This window comes from Leguminivora glycinivorella, chromosome 2 (assembly GCF_023078275.1).
Source record: "Leguminivora glycinivorella isolate SPB_JAAS2020 chromosome 2, LegGlyc_1.1, whole genome shotgun sequence".
Lineage (NCBI taxonomy): Eukaryota > Metazoa > Arthropoda > Insecta > Lepidoptera > Tortricidae > Leguminivora > Leguminivora glycinivorella.
Window position 1 is genome coordinate 4,104,229 of NC_062972.1, and position 23,633 is coordinate 4,127,861.

The 23,633-nt window shown below is 41.6% G+C and overlaps 1 protein-coding gene across 2 annotated transcripts; it reads left to right on the top strand.

Annotated features, from left to right (window-relative positions):
- The first annotated feature begins 1,452 nt into the window (after positions 1-1,452).
- LOC125242331 lies at positions 1,453-8,001 on the top strand. Of its 2 annotated transcripts, none has more exons than XM_048151107.1 (3): positions 1,453-1,465; positions 1,569-3,977; positions 7,661-8,001. In XM_048151107.1, the coding sequence occupies exons 2-3, from the start codon at positions 2,757-2,759 to the stop codon at positions 7,823-7,825; spliced, it is 1,386 nt and encodes a 461-aa protein (XP_048007064.1). In that variant the 5' UTR covers positions 1,453-1,465; positions 1,569-2,756; the 3' UTR covers positions 7,826-8,001. The 2 variants fall into 2 exon arrangements, with proteins under 2 accessions (XP_048007064.1, XP_048007065.1); XM_048151108.1 differs by lacking the exon at positions 1,453-1,465 and having other exon boundaries at positions 1,492-2,373; positions 2,504-3,977.
- Positions 8,002-23,633: the final 15,632 nt, after the last annotated feature.

Consider the following 23,633-nt stretch of genomic DNA (forward strand, 5'->3'; position numbering starts at 1 on the left):
ACATTCTTAAACTTTATAAAAGTAAGAAGAAATGAAAACTCAACTTAAATGAATCCTTTTTAAGAGTGAGTGAGAGAATCCTTTTAGTAGTGATTGTAATAGATAGATAAAATACTCTTTATTGGCACACCTCAGCAAAAGATATAGTGGAGACAAAACAAATGATTATAGAATATAGATAGAATAGTTTATGTAATATTAAAATAAACGATACCTTTTTTTGGGTTGCATGAGTTGCATCCGCGATCTTCATGTCAGATGGCGGGTGCAACTTTTTGTTTATGTTACATATTATTTTGTTGTTTTAATATGCTTTAACTAATAAAATATGCTGAATATGATTGCTGATATGTAATTAATATGTGTTTGTACATATTCTTTATCTTATTACAGAAAGATCGGTTAAAATAGCAACTGAGCAACACAATGAGACTGCTTCGCAGAAATATAGAAGAAAATTGAAAAAAAATCCTGAGCTTCGCGCCGAACACCTCCGTCGGGAAAGATCACGTGATTCCAAACGTAGAGAAGTAATGAAAAGGAAAATGGAAACAGATGTAGACTTGAAAATATTGGCTAGAATCAGATCTAAGGAAAGAATGCAGGCAACTAGAAAGCGACTTCAAAAAGAACAAGTTAAACAAACATGTACTAAGTACAGCAATCCTCGCACGCTAGGGAAGGATGTGGCAAAAGTTAAACGTAATCTGCCAGTCCCACCAAAGCGGTTGAAGTTGTCAAAAAATAGCTTCAGAATTCCATATTGCTGCATTTGACAAAAATGATGCCCCTACAGCAACGCCTCGAAAGCTAACAGATGAAGGGAAACAACTGATTTGAAATTTTAAAATAGGGATGATATTAGCAGACAAATGCCTGGCATAAAAGATGTGAAAACAGTAAAGTCCAATACAGGAACAAAACTGCAAATGCAGAAAAGAACAATGATTATGAGCATTCGGGAAGCCTTCGAAATTTTCAAAGAAACTCATCCCGAAATGTCTGTAGATTTTATGATGTTGATGAGATATGTACTTCAAGTCACTCTAATTATATAAATCTTCTTCTTGCCATTTCGAAACATACGATATGCGATAGACTTTCCCAAAACTCACCAAAAGCTTCTGAAACAGGTATCAGGGTCTTGTAGTGTCGACAATGAAGACTGCATGGACAGTAGTTGCGATGCATGTAAAGAATCCAACATTTGGGATATTTGTTAACGCCCTGACTGGCAACACAGACAGGATAGCCAACCTCCGGTCACCCCGCTGATCCAATGAGCAGCGGCCAGAGCCTCGACCTGCCGGACCAATAGGAATGAAGACTGAAGCGCCGCGGTTTCCCCGTCGCGACACTATAAAAGCACGGTGCGCGTCACCAGCGTCCCTTTTTTACTAATCGAAAACTCTCTCTGTCGCGTGTCCTAGACAAAACCTGTAATTTAAATCCATTAAAAGAAATGGTAATATTTTATACTGTTTTATTTAAACAATTGAGTTCAGGCTCAAACATTTTGGCGACCGTGACAGGACACGTGCGGAGAGAGGAACTCTAAATTTTTATAGCCACCTCAAGACAACGGCCATCTTGGCGGAACGGGTTGGGCCTGGAGCAGAAGAAGACGTCGCAAGCCAGAAAAGGGACATCGCCGCCAGCCGAATATCAAGTTCCCGAAGTCTCCTGGGGGACAGCTGCGGCGAACAAAGAAAAAACCTGACGAGCGTCGAAGGCGCGGCACCCGGCGGCAGCGTGTGGCGGCTGGCGAGTTTTTAAGGAAAGTGCCGTGAGAAGTGCCCATACCCACCTAATTCTGTTTCCCCCAATTTCTTAATTAGCCCTAGTCTTTTTTCCAATTTAAATTCATTTTCCAATTTACAAACCTTAAATTTAAATTCATTCCAACCCAACTTAGCTAACATCAATTTATATATCTACCTACTTACTCAACTTTGAACTCGTAAACAACTTAACCTCTATTTGACCTTTACCCGTACTGACTTGACAACCTTACTTTAAATTCAAATTTCACTAGTTCCCCATCAATCTAAAATTAGGAGAGAGCTCGCTGCGTATTATTGCCTTCATTTGTGTTTTAGTTTCAGAACGCATCTGCAAATTGTCAGTGTGACGTTAACCTCAAAAGCCACGCTGGCACATAAACGTTGCTATAGCATAGCTTAACGCATACTGCATTTCGAGTTTTTTCTGCTTAAAACAGTAAAGTGCATTGTTCTTTCCATACTTTTAATTTAAAAATTGAGTTTCGTTTAAAGTTTAATAGAAATTGCATATGCCATCCTTATTTTGTGATAAAAACGTAAGGTGATAAATTCATTTGCAATCAAAGGCACTGCTTTCTTCTTTAAAAAGGTGAATTTAAACTCAACTGTATCTATTTCTTTCTAATTACGCTGACGCAAAGTGGTTCTATTCTAACATCGCGCCTGCTTGCATCTTGGTTTGTGTTCGCTTATGCACAGTTTCGTTTGCACAATTTCAGTGGATTCCGTGGACAACCGTCGCAGTGCGTATCGCGTGCCACATCTGTAGTGCCACGCCCATACCTGCCACCACGTGGCAAGTTGTCCAAGGGACTGCTGCCGCAACACACCTCGGCCTAGCTGTTGAAGTTTAAAAGGCGCGTAAGCTGTTTTCACATTTTTATTTCTAACGTGGATAACTTTAAACTTGACATTTTATTTTTAAAATTGTATTTGACTTGTTTGCTAGCCCAGTTAAAAACATAATTCAACATGGCTGAGGCAGCTAAAAGGGAGGCTCTTCTAGCAGAATTGCGTACTAAACGCGGATCAATTAAAGGTCAAGTTTCCAAATTCCGCATTTACTTAGACAAAATTTCAGATGATGAAGTGTTATCAGGTGTTAAATTCAATGAGCTGACCTTAAGATTAAACAAAGTTATAGAGTTATCCACGCGACTTGACGAGCTGCAAACTTCAATCGAAGTTGCTAATTTTGAAAATTTAGACACTGAACTTGCAGAACGGGACAACAATGAAACCCATATCAATAATGCTATAGCTGCAGCTCAGTGTATTCTTGAACGCTCTCAAGCTCAAAAACCCTCTCCAGAGACTTCTGTCAGAACATGTTCATCGAACGGCTGTCATTCTGAGCATCTCGGCTTCAAGCTTCCTCAAATTAAAATCTCTAAATTTGATGGTTCATATTATAAGTGGATGGAATTTAAGGACCTTTATGAATCTTTAATTCACAATAATGATCACATTAAACCTATTCATAAATTCCATTATCTGAGCTCTTATCTTGAAGGGGATGCGGCCAGAGTGATAGCAAACTTAGAAGTCTCCGCTAACAATTATACTGAAGCCTGGAAAATTTTGTGTGACAGGTTCAGTAATAAAAGACAGCTGATTACTAACCATTTAAATTCTCTATTTAATTTAGAACCTATACAGCGAGAATCGGATAAGGCCTTAAGGTTCCTTAATGATCATGTAGTTAAAAATCTCCGGGCCCTAAAGACATTAGGTCAACCGACAGAGCATTGGGATACAATTTTAGTTCACCTATTGACGGCTAAGTTAGACGTCAATACTAATGCAAAATGGGAAGAACATAGGAACACTCTCAAAGAGTGGCCATCACTCGATGACTTTAGGGGATTTCTTAGTAATCGTGCAGACATCTTAGAAAATCTGTATCGCTCTAGGAGAGAAAAACAATCTAACCACAAGCCAGAGCCTGTGGCCAATAAAACTTCATTTAAACATGATAAAAACATAAAAACATTCGTGATTTCAGAGAAACAAGATGACCACAAGGGTCGGCCGTGCATCGTGTGCCATGGTGATCACAGAGTGTACGACTGCCCAGCCTTTAAAAAGATGTCAGTCGACGAGCGCTGGTCGCAGGCGTCACGTCTAAAGCTGTGCCATGTCTGCCTCCGACCGGACCATGAGACCCGTCAGTGCAAGCTGAACGGTTGCCGGGTATGTAAGAGACGTCACAATACATACCTACACACCACACAAACACTCAACACTTCTCCACCAGGAGCCAGCACGGAACAAACAGCCGAACCTGCAAATAGTGCTAGGTCGGATGTGGCTTGCTCCTCGACTATGCTAACCTCTGACAGTGCAGCGGTGCAAAACACCCTCACTGCTAGCACTTTAATTAGCACTAGTGAGTCATTGCTCTCAACAGCTCTAATTGAAGTGATCAACCCTATTAACAACAAAAGGGAGACAGTTAAATGTCTTGTAGACAGTTGTTCACAGTCTAATTATCTATCTCATAATTTGAGACAAAAACTAAATCTTGATTGTCAGCCTCTAACTGCCTCAAATGTGACAGGAATAGGAAATACGCCTCTGACCTATCAACCTGTGCTTTGTGCAGCTCATATTCAATCTAAACTCAGTGATTTTAATGCCAAAATTGACTTTCTAGTTTTAGATCAAGTAACTAGTCGCTTTCCACAAAACTATGTAGACATTAGTCACCTTAACTTACCTGCCTCTGTGCAGCTTGCTGACCCAACATTTAACGTTCCATCCCAAATAGATATGCTGTTGGGAGTGGAAATGTTTTGGACTATTGTGACAGGTGCTGCAAAAAGATTGCCAACGAGCAAGCGCACCTTCCTAATCCCATCTAAACTAGGGTGGTTAATAGCGGGACCGGTAGAGGGAGCCTCGGCTCATTTACATACAGGGAACACGCGCAGCCACCTCTGTCTCTCTGATCTGTCGGCCCAAATGACCAAATTTTGGGAAACAGAGGAGCTACCGTCTGAAACGGACTCCATCAAAAATGGGAGTGAGTTCGAGTCTCACCCTATAAACCAACACTTTGTTGAAAACACTTACCGCCAATCTGACGGCAGATTCGTTGTGCGCTTGCCTTTAAAGGACTCGCCGGACTGCTTAGGCAACTCATTTAACATAGCTAAAAAGCGTTTATTCAGTTTAGAGAAACGTTTTAGTAACCAACCTGAACTAAAATCAATGTATGTTGATTTCATAAATGAATATAGAGACTTAGGGCATCTGTCGGAGTCTGAGCGATGTTACAAAGCTAATCACCTCCCGCATCACCCCGTGATGAAGGAGAGTGAATCTACACGCATGCGCACAGTCTTTCACGCTAGCTGTCCCACCTCTTCTGGGTATTCAATAAATGATATTCAGCTTGTAGGCCCTAACATACAAAGCCCACTGTTTGACATATTGCTTAGATTCCGACAGTACAAGTATGTGCTATCTGGTGACATAGAAAAACAGTACAGGCAAATAATGATGAATGAAATAGATAGAAACCTACAAGTTATTCTATGGCGCGAAGATGAGCACTTACCCATACGCTCACTAACTTTAAATACCGTTACGTACGGCTTTGCTTCATCGAGCTGGCTAGCAGCACGCTGTTTGTGGCAGTTAGGGGCTGAAAGCAAGGATCCTTTAGTTAGGACTATTATACAAAATGACTTTTACTGTGATGACTTATTAACAGGCGCAGACTCTGAAATAGAGCTGCTTCGTATACAAGCAGGTGTCTCACAGGCCTTAGCCTCTGGTTGTTTCAATTTACGTAAATACCGCTCGAATTCTAACGCGCTATTAAAGTCGGATTATATTAATAAAGATGATCACTTAGCATTGAGTCAAGCTTGCCAAACACTTGGACTAGGGTGGCAGCCTAGCCAAGATGTACTAAACTTTTCCATTAAAAATGATCATTCTGATAAAATAGTTACAAAAAGAAAAATCTTATCTGAAACGTTCCAAGTCTTTGATCCATTAGGACTCTTAAGTCTATGCACAGTTAAGGCTAAAATATTAATTCAAACCTTATGGAAAGAAGGCAAAGCTTGGGACGAGCCAGTGTCTCCTGAAATACAGCATATCTGGTCAAAATTCATTAAAAACTTACATCACATTAAATCACTTAGCATACCTAGATATGTATTATGTGAGGCAACCTGCACAATAGAGTTACACTGTTTTTCTGACGCTGCGGAGACTGCATATGCAGCCTGCATTTATGTTAAATCTATTTCTGAATCCGGTGAACAGAAAGTACATTTGCTGTGTGCGAGGGACAGAATTGCTCCAATCCGTCGCACATCTATTCCTAGACTTGAATTGGCCGGGTGCTTGTTAGCAGCCCAAACATATGCAGCCGTAGTACGAGCCTGGAGACGTCCTGTCTCTCGCACAATATTCTGGACTGACTCTAGCTGCTGCTTGGCTTGGCTAAAAACAGACAGATCAAAGCTTAAAACTTTTGTGGCCAACAGGGTAGCAGCTATAGACAGCCTTGCTCCCGGAGCCACCTGGAGACATGTACCTACAAAACAAAATCCAAGTGATCTTGCAACTCGTGGCGTGAATCCACAACATGTCTCAGGGACAGCTCTGTGGTGGGAAGGCCCCGAGTTTCTATTAAAGCCTGAGAATGAATGGCCAGAATTAAACGCTGTAGAGCCGGAGGTCTTACCTGAAACTAAAGTAACATCAATGCTCACTACTAACACAGAAACCTCATCTATTATAGATTTTGACAGATTTTCAAAATACACAGAACTACAACGTACTATGGCCTATGTGCGTCGTTTCATAAATAACTGTAAGCCCCGTGGGCCTAAATTAACTGGTGCACTTTCAGCACAGGAGCTTACAGACGCATTTAACACTCTAATTAAACTTGCACAGCAGGAGTCATTCTCTGCAGAGCTTGAAACGCTTCGCAAAGGTCACAGGTTGAGTCCCAAGTCACACATACTAACCCTGGCCCCGTTCATCGACTCTCAAGGCCTCTTGAGAGTAGGCGGGAGGCTGGATGCTTCAGATTGTACTTACGATCAGAAGCATCCAATGTTGTTACGTGCTAAACACACACTAACTAAACTCATCTTTACACATGAACATGTACGTCTCTTACATGCCGGGCCACAGTCATTGCTAGCCTCAGTACGAGACGAGATATGGCCGATCGGAGGCAGGAATTTGGCACGAAGCACGGCCCACAATTGTGTCACCTGTAAACGTATCGCTGGCCAAACTTTAAAAAATATTATGGGAAATTTACCAGCGCAGCGAATTAAGGCTGATTTTCCATTCACGTCAACAGCTGTAGACATGGCAGGGCCCTATTTAATAACAGATCGCCGGGGGCGTGGATGTAAAATCACCAAATGTTACTTGTGTCTGTTTATATGCTTAAGATATAAATGTGTTCATATAGAAGCTGTGAGCGACTTATCCAAAGATGCATTTGTGCTAGCTCTACGCAGGTTTATCGCTAGGCGCGGCAGACCTGCTGAATTGTTTTGCGATAATGGCAGAAACTTTGTAGCTGCAGCTAAAGAAATTAATGATTTTTTTAAGTTATATAAAAGTGACTTGTCTGAATTTGCAGCTGGTCAAGGAATTAAATTTAAATTCGCACCAGCTTACGCGCCAAATTTCAACGGATACGTCGAGGCCGGTATAAGGAGCGCCAAATTTCATCTTAAAAGAGTTTTGGGTAACACCCATCTCACCTTTGAAGAAATTGCATCCCTTTTTAGCCAAGTGGAGGCAATATTAAACAGTAGGCCTCTCTGTCCACTCTCTCCCTCCCCCTTAGACTTTACACCCCTTACTCCCGGGCACTTTCTCATTTTTAGGCCGCTCACGTCGCTGCCGGGCCCGCCGCTCGACGACCGCAACCCGCACCGCCTGGACCGCTACCTGAGGCTGGAGCAGCTACGGCAACACTTCTGGAAGCGCTGGTCGGCCGAGTACGTGTCTCTACAACAGCAACGCTACAAATGGCGCGAGAGGCAACGTGACCTACAACTGGGAGAAGTAGTACTCATCAAGGAGGAGGGCTTACCGCCGTTGCTCTGGCGCATGGGCAGAGTCGTCAAACTATACCACGGGAAGGATGGCGTACCTCGCGTGGCAGACATCAATACCGCTAGAGGGGTGATCAAGCGTGCGCTGAACAGAATATGCCCGCTCTCGTCACAACAAGAATCCTGAAAGAGAGTCTTTCAGCGCCCCGGAGTATGTTAACGCCCTGACTGGCAACACAGACAGGATAGCCAACCTCCGGTCACCCCGCTGATCCAATGAGCAGCGGCCAGAGCCTCGACCTGCCGGACCAATAGGAATGAAGACTGAAGCGCCGCGGTTTCCCCGTCGCGACACTATAAAAGCACGGTGCGCGTCACCAGCGTCCCTTTTTTACTAATCGAAAACTCTCTCTGTCGCGTGTCCTAGACAAAACCTGTAATTTAAAATCCATTAAAAGAAATGGTAATATTTTATACTGTTTTATTTAAACAATTGAGTTCAGGCTCAAACACAAAAGTATTAAATCATGTACGTTTGAAACTGCGGGCGACTGCGGATCAAAGCTATAAAAAATTAAAACCGAAAGCCCTCTTTTTATTTCAGAAAACGTAATAATTATACCTAGGAGGGTTTTCTATCACAATTGGGTAATATTGAGTCGAAACCCCTTTTACTGATTGAAAAGTTAAATATCTCAGGAATAGTAAATGTCGTTTTAGCTTTCCCAAAAGAAGTTTTTGTCTCACGAATAAAATTGAAATGAAATATAGATATTTAGAAATAAAGGTAGAAAATCGAAACGGCAGGTAAAGGATGAGGTGAATTACATGACATTACATATGAAGCTCTTCATCTCATGTGAAAAATGAAATGACTGGCCACAAAAAACTATAAAAGACTAAGACATGCTGTGCAGAATCCAAGTAAATGGGACTGCAAATAATGGTGACTTTGTATTACAGAGAAAATGAAATGGGCTACAATTACTACAAAAGACCATATAAGACAAAGACTTGCTGCGCAGAACCCAAGTAAATGGGACTGCAAATAATGGCGACTTGGTATTACAGGGAAAATGAAATGACGGTTTACAATTGCTACAAAAAACTATAAAAGACAAAGACTTGCTGCGCAGAACCCAAGTAAATGGGACTGTAAATAATGGCGATTTTTTATTACAGGAATCATAGAACTGGAATCCGGGAAGCAACTGTACATGTACAAAGGCCACGCTTTCGCGAGGCAGAGGACCATAGACAACGGCAAGGCTGCGCGTTGGGTGTGCACGAGAAGTGACATATGCCCCGCACATCTCAACATAAACAATAGTCGGACCATCGTCACTGCGAAGCATATGCATAATCATAAACCTGAAGTATATGTTAGGCTCAGCAATGGAAAATATATCAAGTTGGCTGTACACGGTGAAATTTAATTGGTAATCATTAACTAATTTTCTTATTCAGGACAGTAATCGGTGGCGATCACATTTATGTGGCACTTACTCGGAATTAATTTTTTTATCATACATACATGCAATCATGCCTGTTTCCCAGAGGGGTAGGCAGAGATCACGGATTTCAATTTGCTACGATTCTGCATGACATACGACTTTCGCTTCACAAACACGCTCGTCTTTCATAAAGTTTCTCAAACACGCTCGTCGGTTTAGAGTACTTCTGGCAGTTCTGACCAGGTGCCATAGCCGAATGGCATTTCTGCGACGCGAAACGAAATCGAAACGCTGCAGAAAGGTAGTCTGGCTCTGTCTCGCTAATACGCAAGAGCGATGGAGATAGATATCTACGAGCGTTTCGTTTTGTGAGCGTTTCGTGAGCGTTCGTGCCATTCGGCTACGTACCCTGGCCTTTTTGCAATATTTCCCCGATTTGTTCGAAAAAAGTTTGCCAAAGTAAGTTTTTTTATCATATCCAATTTAAAAGGGAAAATTAAATTTTAATTGAAATTGATTGTCAGCAGCAGTGTTGTTCAAAGAGTTCAAAACCTCTTTCGCAAGTAAGTCATAACTAAGCAATCAAAGACTAATGGAAATAAGCTGTCAATTTGTCATTGTCAACTTCATAAAGCAAACACGTCTGGGTCGTCTGTCGTCTGGTCTATGAAATTCCCCGCCAACGCGATGACACTTGACATACACTTTTTTTTTAGCCTGCGTTAGTGTCCCACTGCTGGGCAAAGGCCTCCCCTCTCTTCCTCCACTCGACCCTATCACTCGCATTTCCCCACCAGTTGGGACAAAAAATTTCCAGGTCGTCGCACCATCTCCTTTTTGGTCTGCCTGAACCCCGACCTACACCATCTATGGTAGTATGACATAGGTACACTAATTCCTTTTAATAACTATAGGATGTCCATGTATCTAGTGCCTATTAATTTTAACCGTTACTTATTAGATGCTGAAGTAACTAAATTCTATTTATGTCAATAATTATTTTTCAACTCCTGATTACCGATTAAATTTCACCGTGTATAAATATTTTAGACTACATGCATGATTAATTTTATAGTGATCTTTTTCTAAATAAACAATTAAACATGTTCAAGACATCTTTACAAACAAACTATATTTAGAAAAATATTTGTATACACGTCGTTATTTTCAGTACCTTGTTATTGACTTGAGTTAAATATTTTTGTCATGTTGGCTTGTAAAGATGTTTGAGAACTAAACTGTACAACATTAAGGATTGATTCTAAAAATCGTTAATTCGTAAAATTTGTAATAAATAGTAAAGAAAAATGTTGCATTTTAACATGATTTTTATTGTTCAACAGATCATTGAGAGTAACCTTAAAACTTATTTAAAAGTACATATCTTTTGGACACATTTGATTGTGCCTTGTCTTGGGTCGTTGGTGTATTACAGGATGCCTCTTTTTAGGGTTCCGTAGTCAACTAGGAACCCTTATAGTTTCGCCATGTCTGTCTGTCCGTCCGTCCGTCCGTCCGTCCGTCCGTCCGTCCGTCCGTCCGTCCGTCCGTCCGTCCGTCCGCGGATAATCTCAGTAACCGTTAGCACTAGAAAGCTGAAATTTGGTACCGATATGTATATCAATCACGCCGACAAAGTGCAAAAATAAAAAGTGGAAAAAAATGTTTCATTAGGGCACCCCCCCTACATGTAAAGTGGGGGCTGATATTTTTTTTCATTCCAACCCCCACGTGTGATATATTGTTGGATAGGTATTTAAAAATGAATAAGGGTTTACTAAGATCGTTTTTTGATAATATTAATATTTTCGGAAATAATCGCTCCTAAAGGAAAAAAAGTGCGTCCCCCCCCCCTCTAACTTTTGAACCATATGTTTAAAAAATATGAAAAAAATCACAAAAGTAGAACTTTATAAATACTTTCTAGGAAAATTGTTTTGAACTTGATAGGTTCAGTAGTTTTTGAGAAAAATACGGAAAACTACGGAACCCTACACTGAGCGTGGCCCGACACGCTCTTGGCCGGTTTTTTTTTAATGGGGTTTTTACGCGAGGTGTGTGCGCCCCCATTCACTTTTTCAAACTACAGCTTCATAGATAGAGCGGGTGGAATCATTAGAATCTCAGACCAAATAGATTCGGTTGACAATTTCCAAAAAAATAATTCAGTGTAAAATGTTTGATGTCGTTTATTGTCGCTATATAGTATTCATTCTTCGGGCATCTGAGATATGTTCACGAGTGCCTAGTAGGCGGATTCGAAAGTGTTAAAGGACTATACACTATGTAACATAATTGCCGACAAATTCCTGTTTGCTATTCCTGCCAACAAACTGTTCTACAGTTTGGCGGAAAGTTTTATGTAAACTGTTCACTTTTATTGAATAAATAATTTAAAATTTAAAAAAAAAAATTTTTTTTTAAAGATAAATCCTACGGCTTATACATTACCTTCTATAGTACCTTTAATTTTCATGGTGTTTATTTTAAAAAAAGGAAGTGGTATTCGTAACCGCTATTCGATACCGGTTATGCTCTTAAATGGATCACCAGCATTAATGTTACATCCTGTATAATAACTAGCTGTTTCTCGCGGCTTCGGCCGCGTACTAATTTAATCTTGTTTTCCCATACAAACTTTGAACCCCCATTTCACCCCCTTAGGAGGTAAATTTTGGAAAATATTTTTTTAGTGCTCCTCTACACCTTATAAGGAACCAACATGCCAAATTTGGAATCTCTAGAACCAGCGGTTTCGGCTATGCGGTGATATGTCAGTCAGTCAGTTAGTCAGTTTCTTCTTTGACGACCGGTCTGGCTCAGTCGGTAGTGACCCTGCCTGCTGAGCCGCGGTCCTGGGTTCGAATCCCGGTAAGGGCATTTATTTGTGTGATGAGCACAGATATTTGTTCCGGAGTCATGGATGTTTTCTATGTATATAAGTATGTATTTATCTATTTAAGTACTTATGTATATCGTCGCTTAGCACCCATAGTACAAGCTTTGCTTAGTTTGGGGCTAAGTTGATCTGTGCAAGGTGTCCCCCAATATATATATATATTTTTTATTTATTTAGATTATGATGAGTATATCGCGTTTCAGCGCGCTGGAACGTCTCAACCTCACGCGAATTCCACTTAGGTACCCGAATACATTTTTTGTACTATGTAGGTACAACTCAGAATAGGTGGTTTTACAGGAATCATCGAACTTACCACGGGGAGACAACTCTACATACACCAGGGCTACGCTTTCAAAAAGATGCACTTTGTGGCTAAACACAAGGCAACTAGATGGGTCTGCAATAGAAACAGCTTATGCTCTGCATTCGTTCTCGTGGATGATAACCAGAAGATCGTCTCTTCCAGAACGGACCATAAACACTCGAAACCCTCATATCATGCTACCAGGAGTGGCAAATATGTGAAAATTTAAACCATCAATATCAAGTTTTTTTCCACTTTAAGTAGACTTAAGTACTCGTGGTACAAAGTTTCAAGAAGCGTCAATATTGAATTAAAGTTTTTACACTATTTCTTTACCATTTACTTACTTATTTAGTTTTTACACTATTTCTTTATTTAATATAGCTACCAGAAAAACGTCTTTATTTTGCACACACTCACTACTACCTTGTTTAACGGTTAGTCTTTTAAAGATAACGCTCGTCCCATATCTATATTAAGAAGCTCCCTTGTGCATTTTTTAGAAACTTTATGTCAGTCAGTAAGTATGTGAGATGTCTAATTCTTCATACCAATCATCAGTAACATTAATCTTCAGGGTTAATCGAGTTAATAAATGGAAAGGTTATATACTTTTTCTGCAACTACGGATTCTACAAAAAAGGCGATTTAAGCACAGGTGGCACTGTGGTGTTATTTGCACCTCGACAAGCATTTTAACGACACCTTTATCAAAGGTTACCTACCACAGCCACCCACCACCGCAGTGGAGTGGAATTTATAAATATGTGTACATTTCTTCACCTTAACTCGTTGCAATAAGGTGAAAAAATGTACACATATTTATGAACTCGACTGTACCACAGAATTGAAAATATTTCAAAATATGATAATTTACTGACTGCACCTTTTTTCTTTCTCTTCTAATTTCTCAGTTTATGTGCTTGATGGGAAAGATTGGGTATCCAATTTACAATCAATATTATGAAGTACATAAAAGCAGTGCCCGCAAGACTACAAAGATATCTAAATTAATAAAAAAATCTTTAGGTACTACATTTACACTCATTTTAAACTTTGATGATGTGCAACACCGATGAAGCAGATTATTTTGCGCAATCACTAATCGTACCAATACCTATTACACACATACTGAACAGTTTCATAGGACTGTAGTTTAGTAAATGAGACTACTGAACAAACTTTTTTTTTATAGCCTATATAGACACTCTATGCCACTGCTGGGCAAAGGCCTCCCCCTAGATTTACAATCCTCCCGATTAAGTGCAGCATCTGTCCAGTTGTTGAGAAAGGAGTCCAGGTCATCCCGCCATCTCTTTCCGGGCCGACCTCTCGGGCGTTTGCGGTTTGACACCCACTCCGTAGCTAACTTAGCCCACCGCCGTGGATGCATACGCCGTACATGGCCTGCTCAGTCCCACTTTAACAAACTTACAATGAAAAAAATTTCTTTAGGAAAAAGCGGATAATAGTATGTACCTAGACGTTCGGGCACAATTTGCAGGTGCTATACTAGAACAACAACAACTACAAGAAACAATCCCTGACCAACGGCCAGACTAGATGGTCTTGCACCAGAAGCAGTACTTGCAAAGCTTATATCCACGTGAATGTATATGGCAACGTCATCAAAGCCAGGCTCGTCCATAACCATAAGCCTTCGAAGTATCATCAGCTGAAAAATGGAAAATATGTAAAAACTTAGTCTCGCTTTCAAGAAACTAGGAACCTAACATTGGAAACGCACAAACACCGCAGTTAATAAAAATACAGCAGATACAGTACATTGATGTCACTGTCAGGGTAATAATAAAAAATCCTTCCCAGAAAATTTAGACAAAGTGTTTTTCTTCACGAATGTGTTCCTCTTTTCAGGTGTAATAGAGCTAGCGAATGGAAAGAAAGTGTTCATATACGGCAGCCACTCATTCTACAGGCACGCGTCCCTGAGCAACGGGGCCAGGTGGGCCTGCACGCGAAGCGGCACGTGCAAAGCGTACATCCACGTAGACGTGTATGGCAACGTCGTTAAATCCAGACTCGAGCATAACCATGAGCCTTCGACGTATCATCAGTTGCAAAACGGAAAATATGTAAAAACATAGTTTTTCGCTGTCAAGAAACTAGGAACCTGACATCGTTTACGTCCTATGCCTGCAATTGAATAAAATCTACAATAGATACAGTACATTGTTATGATTTAAGGATAATTACAGAAATCCTTCCGGATAATTCAGACACAGTGTTTTTTTCTTTATGATTCATACGTTTTTTCAGGTGCTATAATAGAGCTGCATGGAAAGCAGGGAAAGAAAGTGTTCCTATACGGCGGTCACTCGTTCTACAGACACAGCTCCCTGGCCAACGGGTCCAGGTGGACCTGCGCCCGGACCCGCATTTGCAATGCATACATCCACGTAGATGTATATGACAACGTGGTTAAATCCAGGCTCCACCATAACCATGAGCCTCCAAAGTATCATCAGTTGAAAAATGGAAAATATGTAAAAACCTAGCTTTTCGCTGTCAACAAATTATTAGGAACCCGACATCGTTCATGTCCTAAGCGTTGCAGTTGAATAAAACTACAGTAGACACTGTACATTGTTATGATTTTAGGATAATGATAAAAATTCCTTTTGGAGGCGACACGACTAAAAAAAACTAATTAGTCAGTCAGTTAGATTATCAAAGAATTTTAGACACGTATTTTTTTTCTTTTTTCTCGTAAACGAAAAATTACGACGGTACAGTGCGTTGAAGTTTCGGGTGACGTCACGCCTAGGTACAATTTTTACTTAGAAGTGATGTCACAAGCCCCCACTCCGGAACTTTGATGCTCTATATCTTTGTATTTTTTCATTAATTAGAAAAAGCGAAAAATATGTGTTCAGTATTTTTGGACGATCTAACTGGCGGACTAAACACAATGCCATTTTTTTTATGTAGTCGTCATCCCTATTAAGACGTGTTTTTCTTCACGATTCGTACTTTTTTTCAGGTGCTACAATAGAGCTAACAAATGGAAAGAAAGTGTTCCTATACGGCGGCCACTCATTCTACAAGCACGGCTCCCTGGCCAAAGGTTCCAGGTGGACCTGCACCCGGAGCCGCACTTGCAAAGCTTACATCCGCATGGATGCGCATGGCAACGTGGTCAAATCGAGACTCGACCATAACCATGAGCCTTCCAAGTATCATAAGTTGAAAAATGGAAAATATGTAAAAACTTAGTCTTTCGCTTTCAAGAACCTAGCATTCGGAACCTGACATTGTTCACGTTCTAAGCACCGCAGTTGAATAAGGCTACTGTAGATATCACATCATCAGCCCGTTGCAGTCAGTGGACTGCACTTAGCAGTAGTTGGACATAGGCCTCCCCCAAAATGCCCAGTCCGTTTCCGCCAGCCCCCTATGCAAATCATCCCGCCATCTAACCAGAGGGCGTCCCACACTACGTTTACCAAGACGCGGTCTCCACTCCAGAACACGCTTGCTCCAGCGGTTATCGGTTCTGCGACATATGTGGCCAGCCCATTGCAACTTCAATGGGCCAGTTCATTAACTTTCAGAGCGATGTCTAGATTGTCCAGAGTTGTTAAGTAAAATAAAAATAACTGTTCCTGCTAAGTTACCTCGTCCTGGTTTGTACAAGTTATTTAGCATTCCATTTGGAAAAACAAATTTGGGTCGCAATTCTGCTCTTTTAAGAATGGCTAAATTATATAATCATATCCCAAGCTCAGCGGGAGTTGATATATTTAACGATACACCAGTACAATTCAAAAGGAAAGTGACAAAATATGTTAGCACACTAGGTATCACATAGTACCATATACAGCCACCAATACTATATTATAATAGTTAATTCTTCTATTTTTTTTGTATTGAAATGTAGGTAGTAAAACTATTTTTTTTTGTAATTTAATGGACCGGTATTAAATTATGTACTTATTAGGTAATAATAAGTTTAGGTATTGCATGTTTAGCTGTAGTTCACTGGTAAAAGACACCTGTGTAAGTTGTGGTTACCTATAATTGGATAAGCATCAGTTTAGACTTTTGTAACTAGATTTAAGAGCATGTAAGATGTATTATCTGTTGGTAATCCTAAATAAATAAAATAAAATTATGTCGGTCACCTTGGTTCTCTGGCGGATCACTTTGTTCCGAATATTGTCCTGTACTGTAGATATATTAACATGATTCTAGGATAATTATTAAAATCACTTTCGGATAATTCAGACACAGTGTTTTTCTTTACAAACCTTTACCTCCTTTCAGGTGCTATGATAGAGCTAGCGAATGGAAAGAAAGTATTCATATATGGCGGCCACTCGTTCTACAGGCAAAATCCCTTGAGCAACGGGGCCAGGTGGGCCTGCACCCGCAGCCGCACTTGCAAGGCGTACATCCACATGGATTGTTTGGCAACGTCGTCAAATCGAGGCTTGATCATAATCATAACCCCACGAAGTACCATAAGTTGAAAAATGGAAGCTACTGCAAAGCCTAGGATGAACCTTCTGTATGTGTGTGCTGGTCGAATATCTTGTGTCCAAATTAAAGCGTTTGTTGTGCAAAAAACGATGATCAACTTTTGGATAAGAGATTCTTATACTTACAGACAAGAAATAGAATTATCTAGAATAATATAGATTAGGCTAAGATCTAAGCATGTACTGATTAAATTTATTAGAATGAAATAAACAGTTCAAATTTTTTTTTTTTTTTTTTTGAAATACTTTAATAGGAGCGCCATCGACTGTGACTACTTAACTCAGTTATATATTGTATTTACATTCATTTTATTTTTAGAACTAAATATAAATAAATCCTCTTGGGAAAAATTTAATTTCCTTGTCAAGTTCCTACCAGCACTACCACCACTACCAGTACCTATACTAGCTCTCTAGCAGACAGCAGTTGTAAAAGAACTATCTAAGTTTTTATTAGTTAAAAAAATATTAAGCTAGTGAGCACTAGATGAAGAAAAAGTAAAATTTTGTCAGTAAATACATGGAATCTTATATGAGAACGTTAAACAACAATTTGATTTTCCAGGTAGTGTAATAGAACTAGAAAACGGAAGGCTGCTATACCTTTTCGGAGGCTATTCGTATTACAAAACCAAAAGGAAAGCTAGCTCATGGTTCGCGATGGTATTGCACGAGCACTCACCGTTGTCGGTCTTACCTTCACCTGGATAGCGAGCTGTATGTCCTCAAAGTAGTAGCCACTCACACTCATGCTGCCCCTAGGTATCATAGGACTAACTCAGGGAAATACATAAAAATTTGATAAATTTCTTTGGGTAGTCGTCAATACACACACATTTACACGGCTGACGTAAAAATTTTTGACGATGAAACGAGGGGGACAAACGACGAAACAAGGTCGATGGAACTTTTCTTGCCCCTCCATTACGGCCGTGCTGAGATTCGTGTTGTCGCAGATCCTCTGGAAAGGTCACTGGGACGATGGCCATCTTCTCGCTCGCCGCTACCTCAGCGAACGTCCCCCCCACCCTTGTTCGCTTGTGGTCGCCAGCGAGCAGAGAAGAGTCGCCACTGGCCCCCAGTGACCTCTTAGTTGCCTGCCTCCCCGCCCCACTAGTGGAGGGTCCGGCCCCCTCTTGCGCGTCTCGGTTCGCCCGCGCCTTCGCACGCCTCTTCTGCCTCCTGGTTGGGGCTACTCCTCCACCCGACTGCGCATCCACACCCTGGGGTGCAGTAGCGTCGTCAATGGCGCCCGGAGCCGCCCCACCAGAATTTGGAAGCGGCACGTCCCTCCCGCAGTTGGCCGTTGCTCCGCGGCCCATCCCCCAGCACCAGCGCTAGTCGGCTCCCCGAGGGGTGCTTGCTTTGCGCCCCCACTCTTCAACCCTAAGGGAAGAGACGGGTTGGTGCTGTTGGGATGGCCAGCTCCGCCGTGGCCCCTACGCTTGGCCCCCGTCCTAGCGGACGTCCACGTGTTGCCGCTGCCAACGCTCGTGGATCTGTCACAGACAGCCCCACTAATCGCTGGTGCAGCAACCTTTGCGCTATGCGCCTTCGCCTCATCCCGTACGGGTACGGCGTCCCCTCCCCCGTCGTTACAGGTACTTTTGTATCCATAAAAAGACAATGAAAAATTTTCAGCAAACTGGTTCCCCACCCACCACGGAGCCACACATTTGGAATGCATTGAAGCATTAGGGCTACCAAGTCTGCTATAGTAATCCAGGATGCGTTGTCTGTGAATCCGCACGGTGCCAAAACCCTGGTCAGCTCCTCAGCCGACGCAGTGAATCGTGCTCCGCCGATTACAGACCCCTACACCCCAGAGAACTAACCTTGTGGCCATCTGACTGGACACGGCAGCCGATTGATCCTAGCTGGCTAGACTAAGACCGCCCGTGTGAGATGAATATGGAGCCAAAGGAGCTTCGCCTAACAGGGATAACGACCGCAGACCCCTGCTTCGCCTAGACTCCCAGGATCTCCTTCTCCACCCGTACGGGTCCCCGCGCACGGCACAAACACGCGGGTGGCATTCTACCGCCTCCCATCCTTCTTTGTGGATGGGAAGCCCGCTGCGACATGCCACGTCATCGCCTACGGCTGATTATACGGGATACGGATCGTTGTTTGCCATCACCATCCCACCCCTACAGACTCGTCCTCATAAAGAAGTCAAGCCTACAGCGGCGTCATCATGATGGCAAACATTGCGACCCATCTGAGGGATATGGATAGGTTGGGATTACACTAAGGGTGTTTTACAATGGTTCACTCACTTGGCCCAGTTGGAGGTGCAGTCATCCGGATGACAACACCTACTTCCGGTCCTTGTGTCTGCTCCCTTGCAAAACTTGCCCTACGAAGGTTCAACTGGTTGTTTCCGTTCTTACCTGTTTCTACGGTAGAACCAGGCAGTTAACAGGCGGTAACCTCGGGAAGGAGCACAACCAGTTTTGCCTCGGGGATCTCTGCAACCTGTGCTACTCCCGAGACCATTCACCATGCCAGCTACCGGACAGGTATCTGACATAGAGACAGACCCACCGCAAGGAGCGACCGGTCGCAAATTATCACTTGCACATGGACCCGCCTCCGCCCTATATGAGAACGTTAAACAACAATTTGTTTTTCCAGGTAGTGTAATAGAACTAGAAAACGGAAGGCTGCTATACCTTTTCGGAGGCTATTCGTATTACAAACAACGAAAGGTAGCTCATGGTTCGCGATGGTATTGCACGAGCACTCACCGTTGTCGGTCTTACCTTCACCTGGATAGCGAGCTGTATGTCCTCAAAGTAGTAGCCAATCACACTCATGCTGCCCCTAGGTATCATAGGACTAACTCAGGGAAATACATAAAAATTTGATAAATTTCTTTGGGTAGTCGTCAATACACACACATTTACACGGCTGACGTAAAAATTTTTGACGATGAAACGAGGGGGGACAAACGACGAAACAAGGTCGATGGAACTTTTCTGCCGACTTCTGAAGAGACCTAAGTTCCGCGTCAAAATGATCACCGGACTTCACTCCATTTTAGTTGAAATTATGATGTTTTCTGATTTCGATCGCTTTACGAACTTTCCTGTTGTAGTAAAGACCTTCAGTTGAAAGGATTTTGGGATTGTGCAGTTCAGCGGTTTTTGACTGCCGTGATATATGTTCTTTAATCCTTTCCGGTATGGTACCACAGCTACAGTACATTTTATGACCGCACATTAGTTTATATCTTGTGTTGATGTTTTAGATGAATAAATAAATGTACTTATTAATGTTCTCTTGCGGTTTCTCTCATTATTGTAATTTACTTCCCTGTGCTGTGTATAAATCTTTTAAAATATTCATTAATTTGTGAACAATTATATGTATTTGGAGAATGATCAAAGCACCAAATTATACTTTTGATTTCATCACTGACGACAAAGAGTACTAAAAACATAACATCTTTGCAGCTTTTGTTCATCTACCCGCGTACTTAGAGAAAAACCAACGTGGATTTACTAAGAGGAAGAGATGTAAATACTGTTGGGATACATGGAAAATAAGAAGAAATACTCTTACATGTTGCCCGGCTTGTAATAACATAGGATTATGCTTGCCGTGCTTCAGACCGTTTCATAGATACTATTAAAGACTTGAGTGACACGATAGTTGTGGCAAAATTATGTTTGCGGGCATTTTCAGAATTTTGGACCCCCAATTAGCAAAAATTGTTAACAAAAATTAACTCACTGTCAGTGTTGTCACGATAATTAAGCATGAAATTTCAATAAAAATATTGTTTTTGAGTTAATTCCATCAACTTTAAGCGATAATCTACATTCAGAATGTAAAAGAAAAATATACTGAAATTGGTAATGGAATGTTAACGTGAGAATCATGAGATGCTTATACACATACCTACTCTCTTCCAATGCATAAATATATTTTCACCACACCAACAGAGGCTTACTTTGCTATTCGAAAACAGATAGCAAAATTGCATTTTATCCACAAGAGTGCAAAGTAATTTCATACAAGTTTTAACTTGATATCTTGAGCTGGCTGGTAGAATCTATCTATAAATGACGATTTTGATGACTAGGTATGAGGTGCATACTTTTGTTTAGTTACTATTCGCTCTATGGTGCTTTCTCCCTCTTTGTTTAGTTTTGTAAAAGCTTAGCGTGTATTATTAGTAAATTTGTTGTCATATTACCTTAAGTTTGTAATGTATGGGTAATTTTAAGTTATAGTTAAGGGAACATACCCAAACTACGTGACCATATTTGTGCCGTTTTTTGACCCCCTCCCCCCCCTGCGTGACCAAGCGTAGTATATGCCGAGATCCCCCCCCCCCTCCCCTTGTAGTTGTCACGTAGTATTTATAAATGAAGTTTTAAATAAATTTTTGCAGAAAGTTGTTAATAGATATTCGTGTGTCTATATCAAATTTAATACACTCAGCGTCAAAAAAACCGCACCTCTCAATCGGTTTCGTTCAAGCGATTATAGCCCTTATATTATACAAGGAAAAGTATGACTATGTGGCCTTATTTGAAAGGTAATCTAACGCTCTATTGGAAAATGCCATATAATTCATGACATTTTTCACAAAATCAGTTATGGACCCTTAACTGATTAAGGTCACCCGGTGTTACGATCCGTTTTTGAGGAATGTTATCCCACTCCTCAATAACTGCGGCTTATCGTCGAGGGTGGCTGGAGTACGATCCCGCGACCAAACAAGCCGTTTTAACTCATCCCAGAGATGCTCGATGGGGTCCAGGTCGGGACTCGTTGCTGGCCACTCCATTACGGTACATTCCGACCTCATGCAGGGATTCCCGCACTGTCAAGGCAGTATGGCAACGGGCGTTGACGTGCATAAATTGGAAGTCAGGTCCAACAAACTCAGCGTATGGGACCTCATGTTCTTCAAAAATCTCCATAATGTAACTGCCAGCAGTTAAGGACCCCTCAAAACGACCACAGCCAGTGCGGGAAGCGCAGACGAGATCCGTTTTGCGGTCGATGGAAGTGCCGCCCCGGAACATGCACGAGCCGCTCCCGTTTCTGACTGTTTCTTCGGTGCAGACTGGTGTAAACTGTTCTCCTTGACTCCTGTACACCCTCTTGCGTCCGTCGTTTGTGTAAATGAACCCCCTCGTCTCATCGGGGAACAAAACTTTCCTCCATTGCTGCAACGTCCAAACCTCGCGAAAATTCCTTCTGGCAATTCGATGGCTTAAATTGGGGGCCCCTGCCAGCTCTTCGGGGTAACATTTTCTTCTCCAGCAATCTTTTTCTGATCGTGGAGACACTCACTGCAGTTCTTCGAGTTATCCTAAGCAGTATCTGCAGCTCAGCAGCGGTCCGAAAGCGGTTCCGCAAAGAGGCCGATACAAATGTACCGGTCCTCTCTAGCGGTGGTGCAGCGTCTTCTCCCAGATTCAGGCTTCCTAATGTAGCCACAGATCTCCAGGAACCGCAGCAAGCCTCGTCGCACCCGGAGACGGCTTATGCTTAGGCGTTCAGCAACTTGCTACTGCCGTAGTCCGTTTAGGAGCAGTGCCACCACTTGAGCTGCTTTTTCTGGAGTTGTACCCGTATTCTGAAGGCTTTTTCATTCTACATGTGTTCAGTAGTGTCCTCGGATACTTTTGGAGTGCAAATGATCCACATGACACCTTTACATTTCCTTTTAAATCCGTCTAGGGTAGCACACCTAGAGACCCATTAAAATCGCATCGTTACCCTTTTTTTTAAAACCATCGTAGATTGGCGATTATTGTTTTTCAGAAAGTTGTACACCTTTTTCTTAAAGGGCTTTCATTGTACTTTAAAATGATACCAATATTGATAGGTTACAGTCAATAAGATTAGAGCTGTATTTTCTTGAAACGAATTTTGGGCGAGGTGCGATTTTTTTGACGCTGAGTGTATTTGTTTAATGACGCGTGTTTATCATCTTTTTTTCCGGCCTTTAAACAATGATTTTCATCCCATCACCTTCATCATCATCACCAGCCTATATAAACGTTCCTCTGCTGACCACGGCTGGGCCAATATTCCACAGGTTACGTGACAAGAAGTTAGACCCCCTCCTCCCCCTCTGTGACCAAGCGTAGTATTTTGACGACCCCCCTCCCCCCCCTAAACGTGTCACGTAGTTTGGGTATGTTCGAAAATAGGTGGGGGGTAGATATTTCATCGGTCTTGTCAAATAAATTATTTTTCCTTACGGACGTATTTTTACTGTCCTCCCGAAATCGTAAAAAAATTCAGTGGTGATGAGGATAGGATAGTTACGTGTCCTGCACATTTATTTCTGTTAGCTTTCCAAAAAAATAAAATAAACTTTGTCTAGCATTCGAACATTGTCGAATATGAGGTGTTTGAATTCACCTCTTGTTCCGGGTAGATACAAAGAAATTTACGTACTTGTTATAGAATCACAGTTCTCTGTAAGTGACTCTTCATCTTATATTCAGGTATCCCTTGTCCTGAATTTTTTTCTACTGTGTGTTTTATGTGAAATTAGTAAATTTCAGTTCAGCAAACAAAATCATTTGTTGTAATTGAATATACCTACTCTAAACCCTAACAGCAAGTGTGGGGATTGTCAAAAAGAGTTTCTTTCTTGCAGGCTTTATTC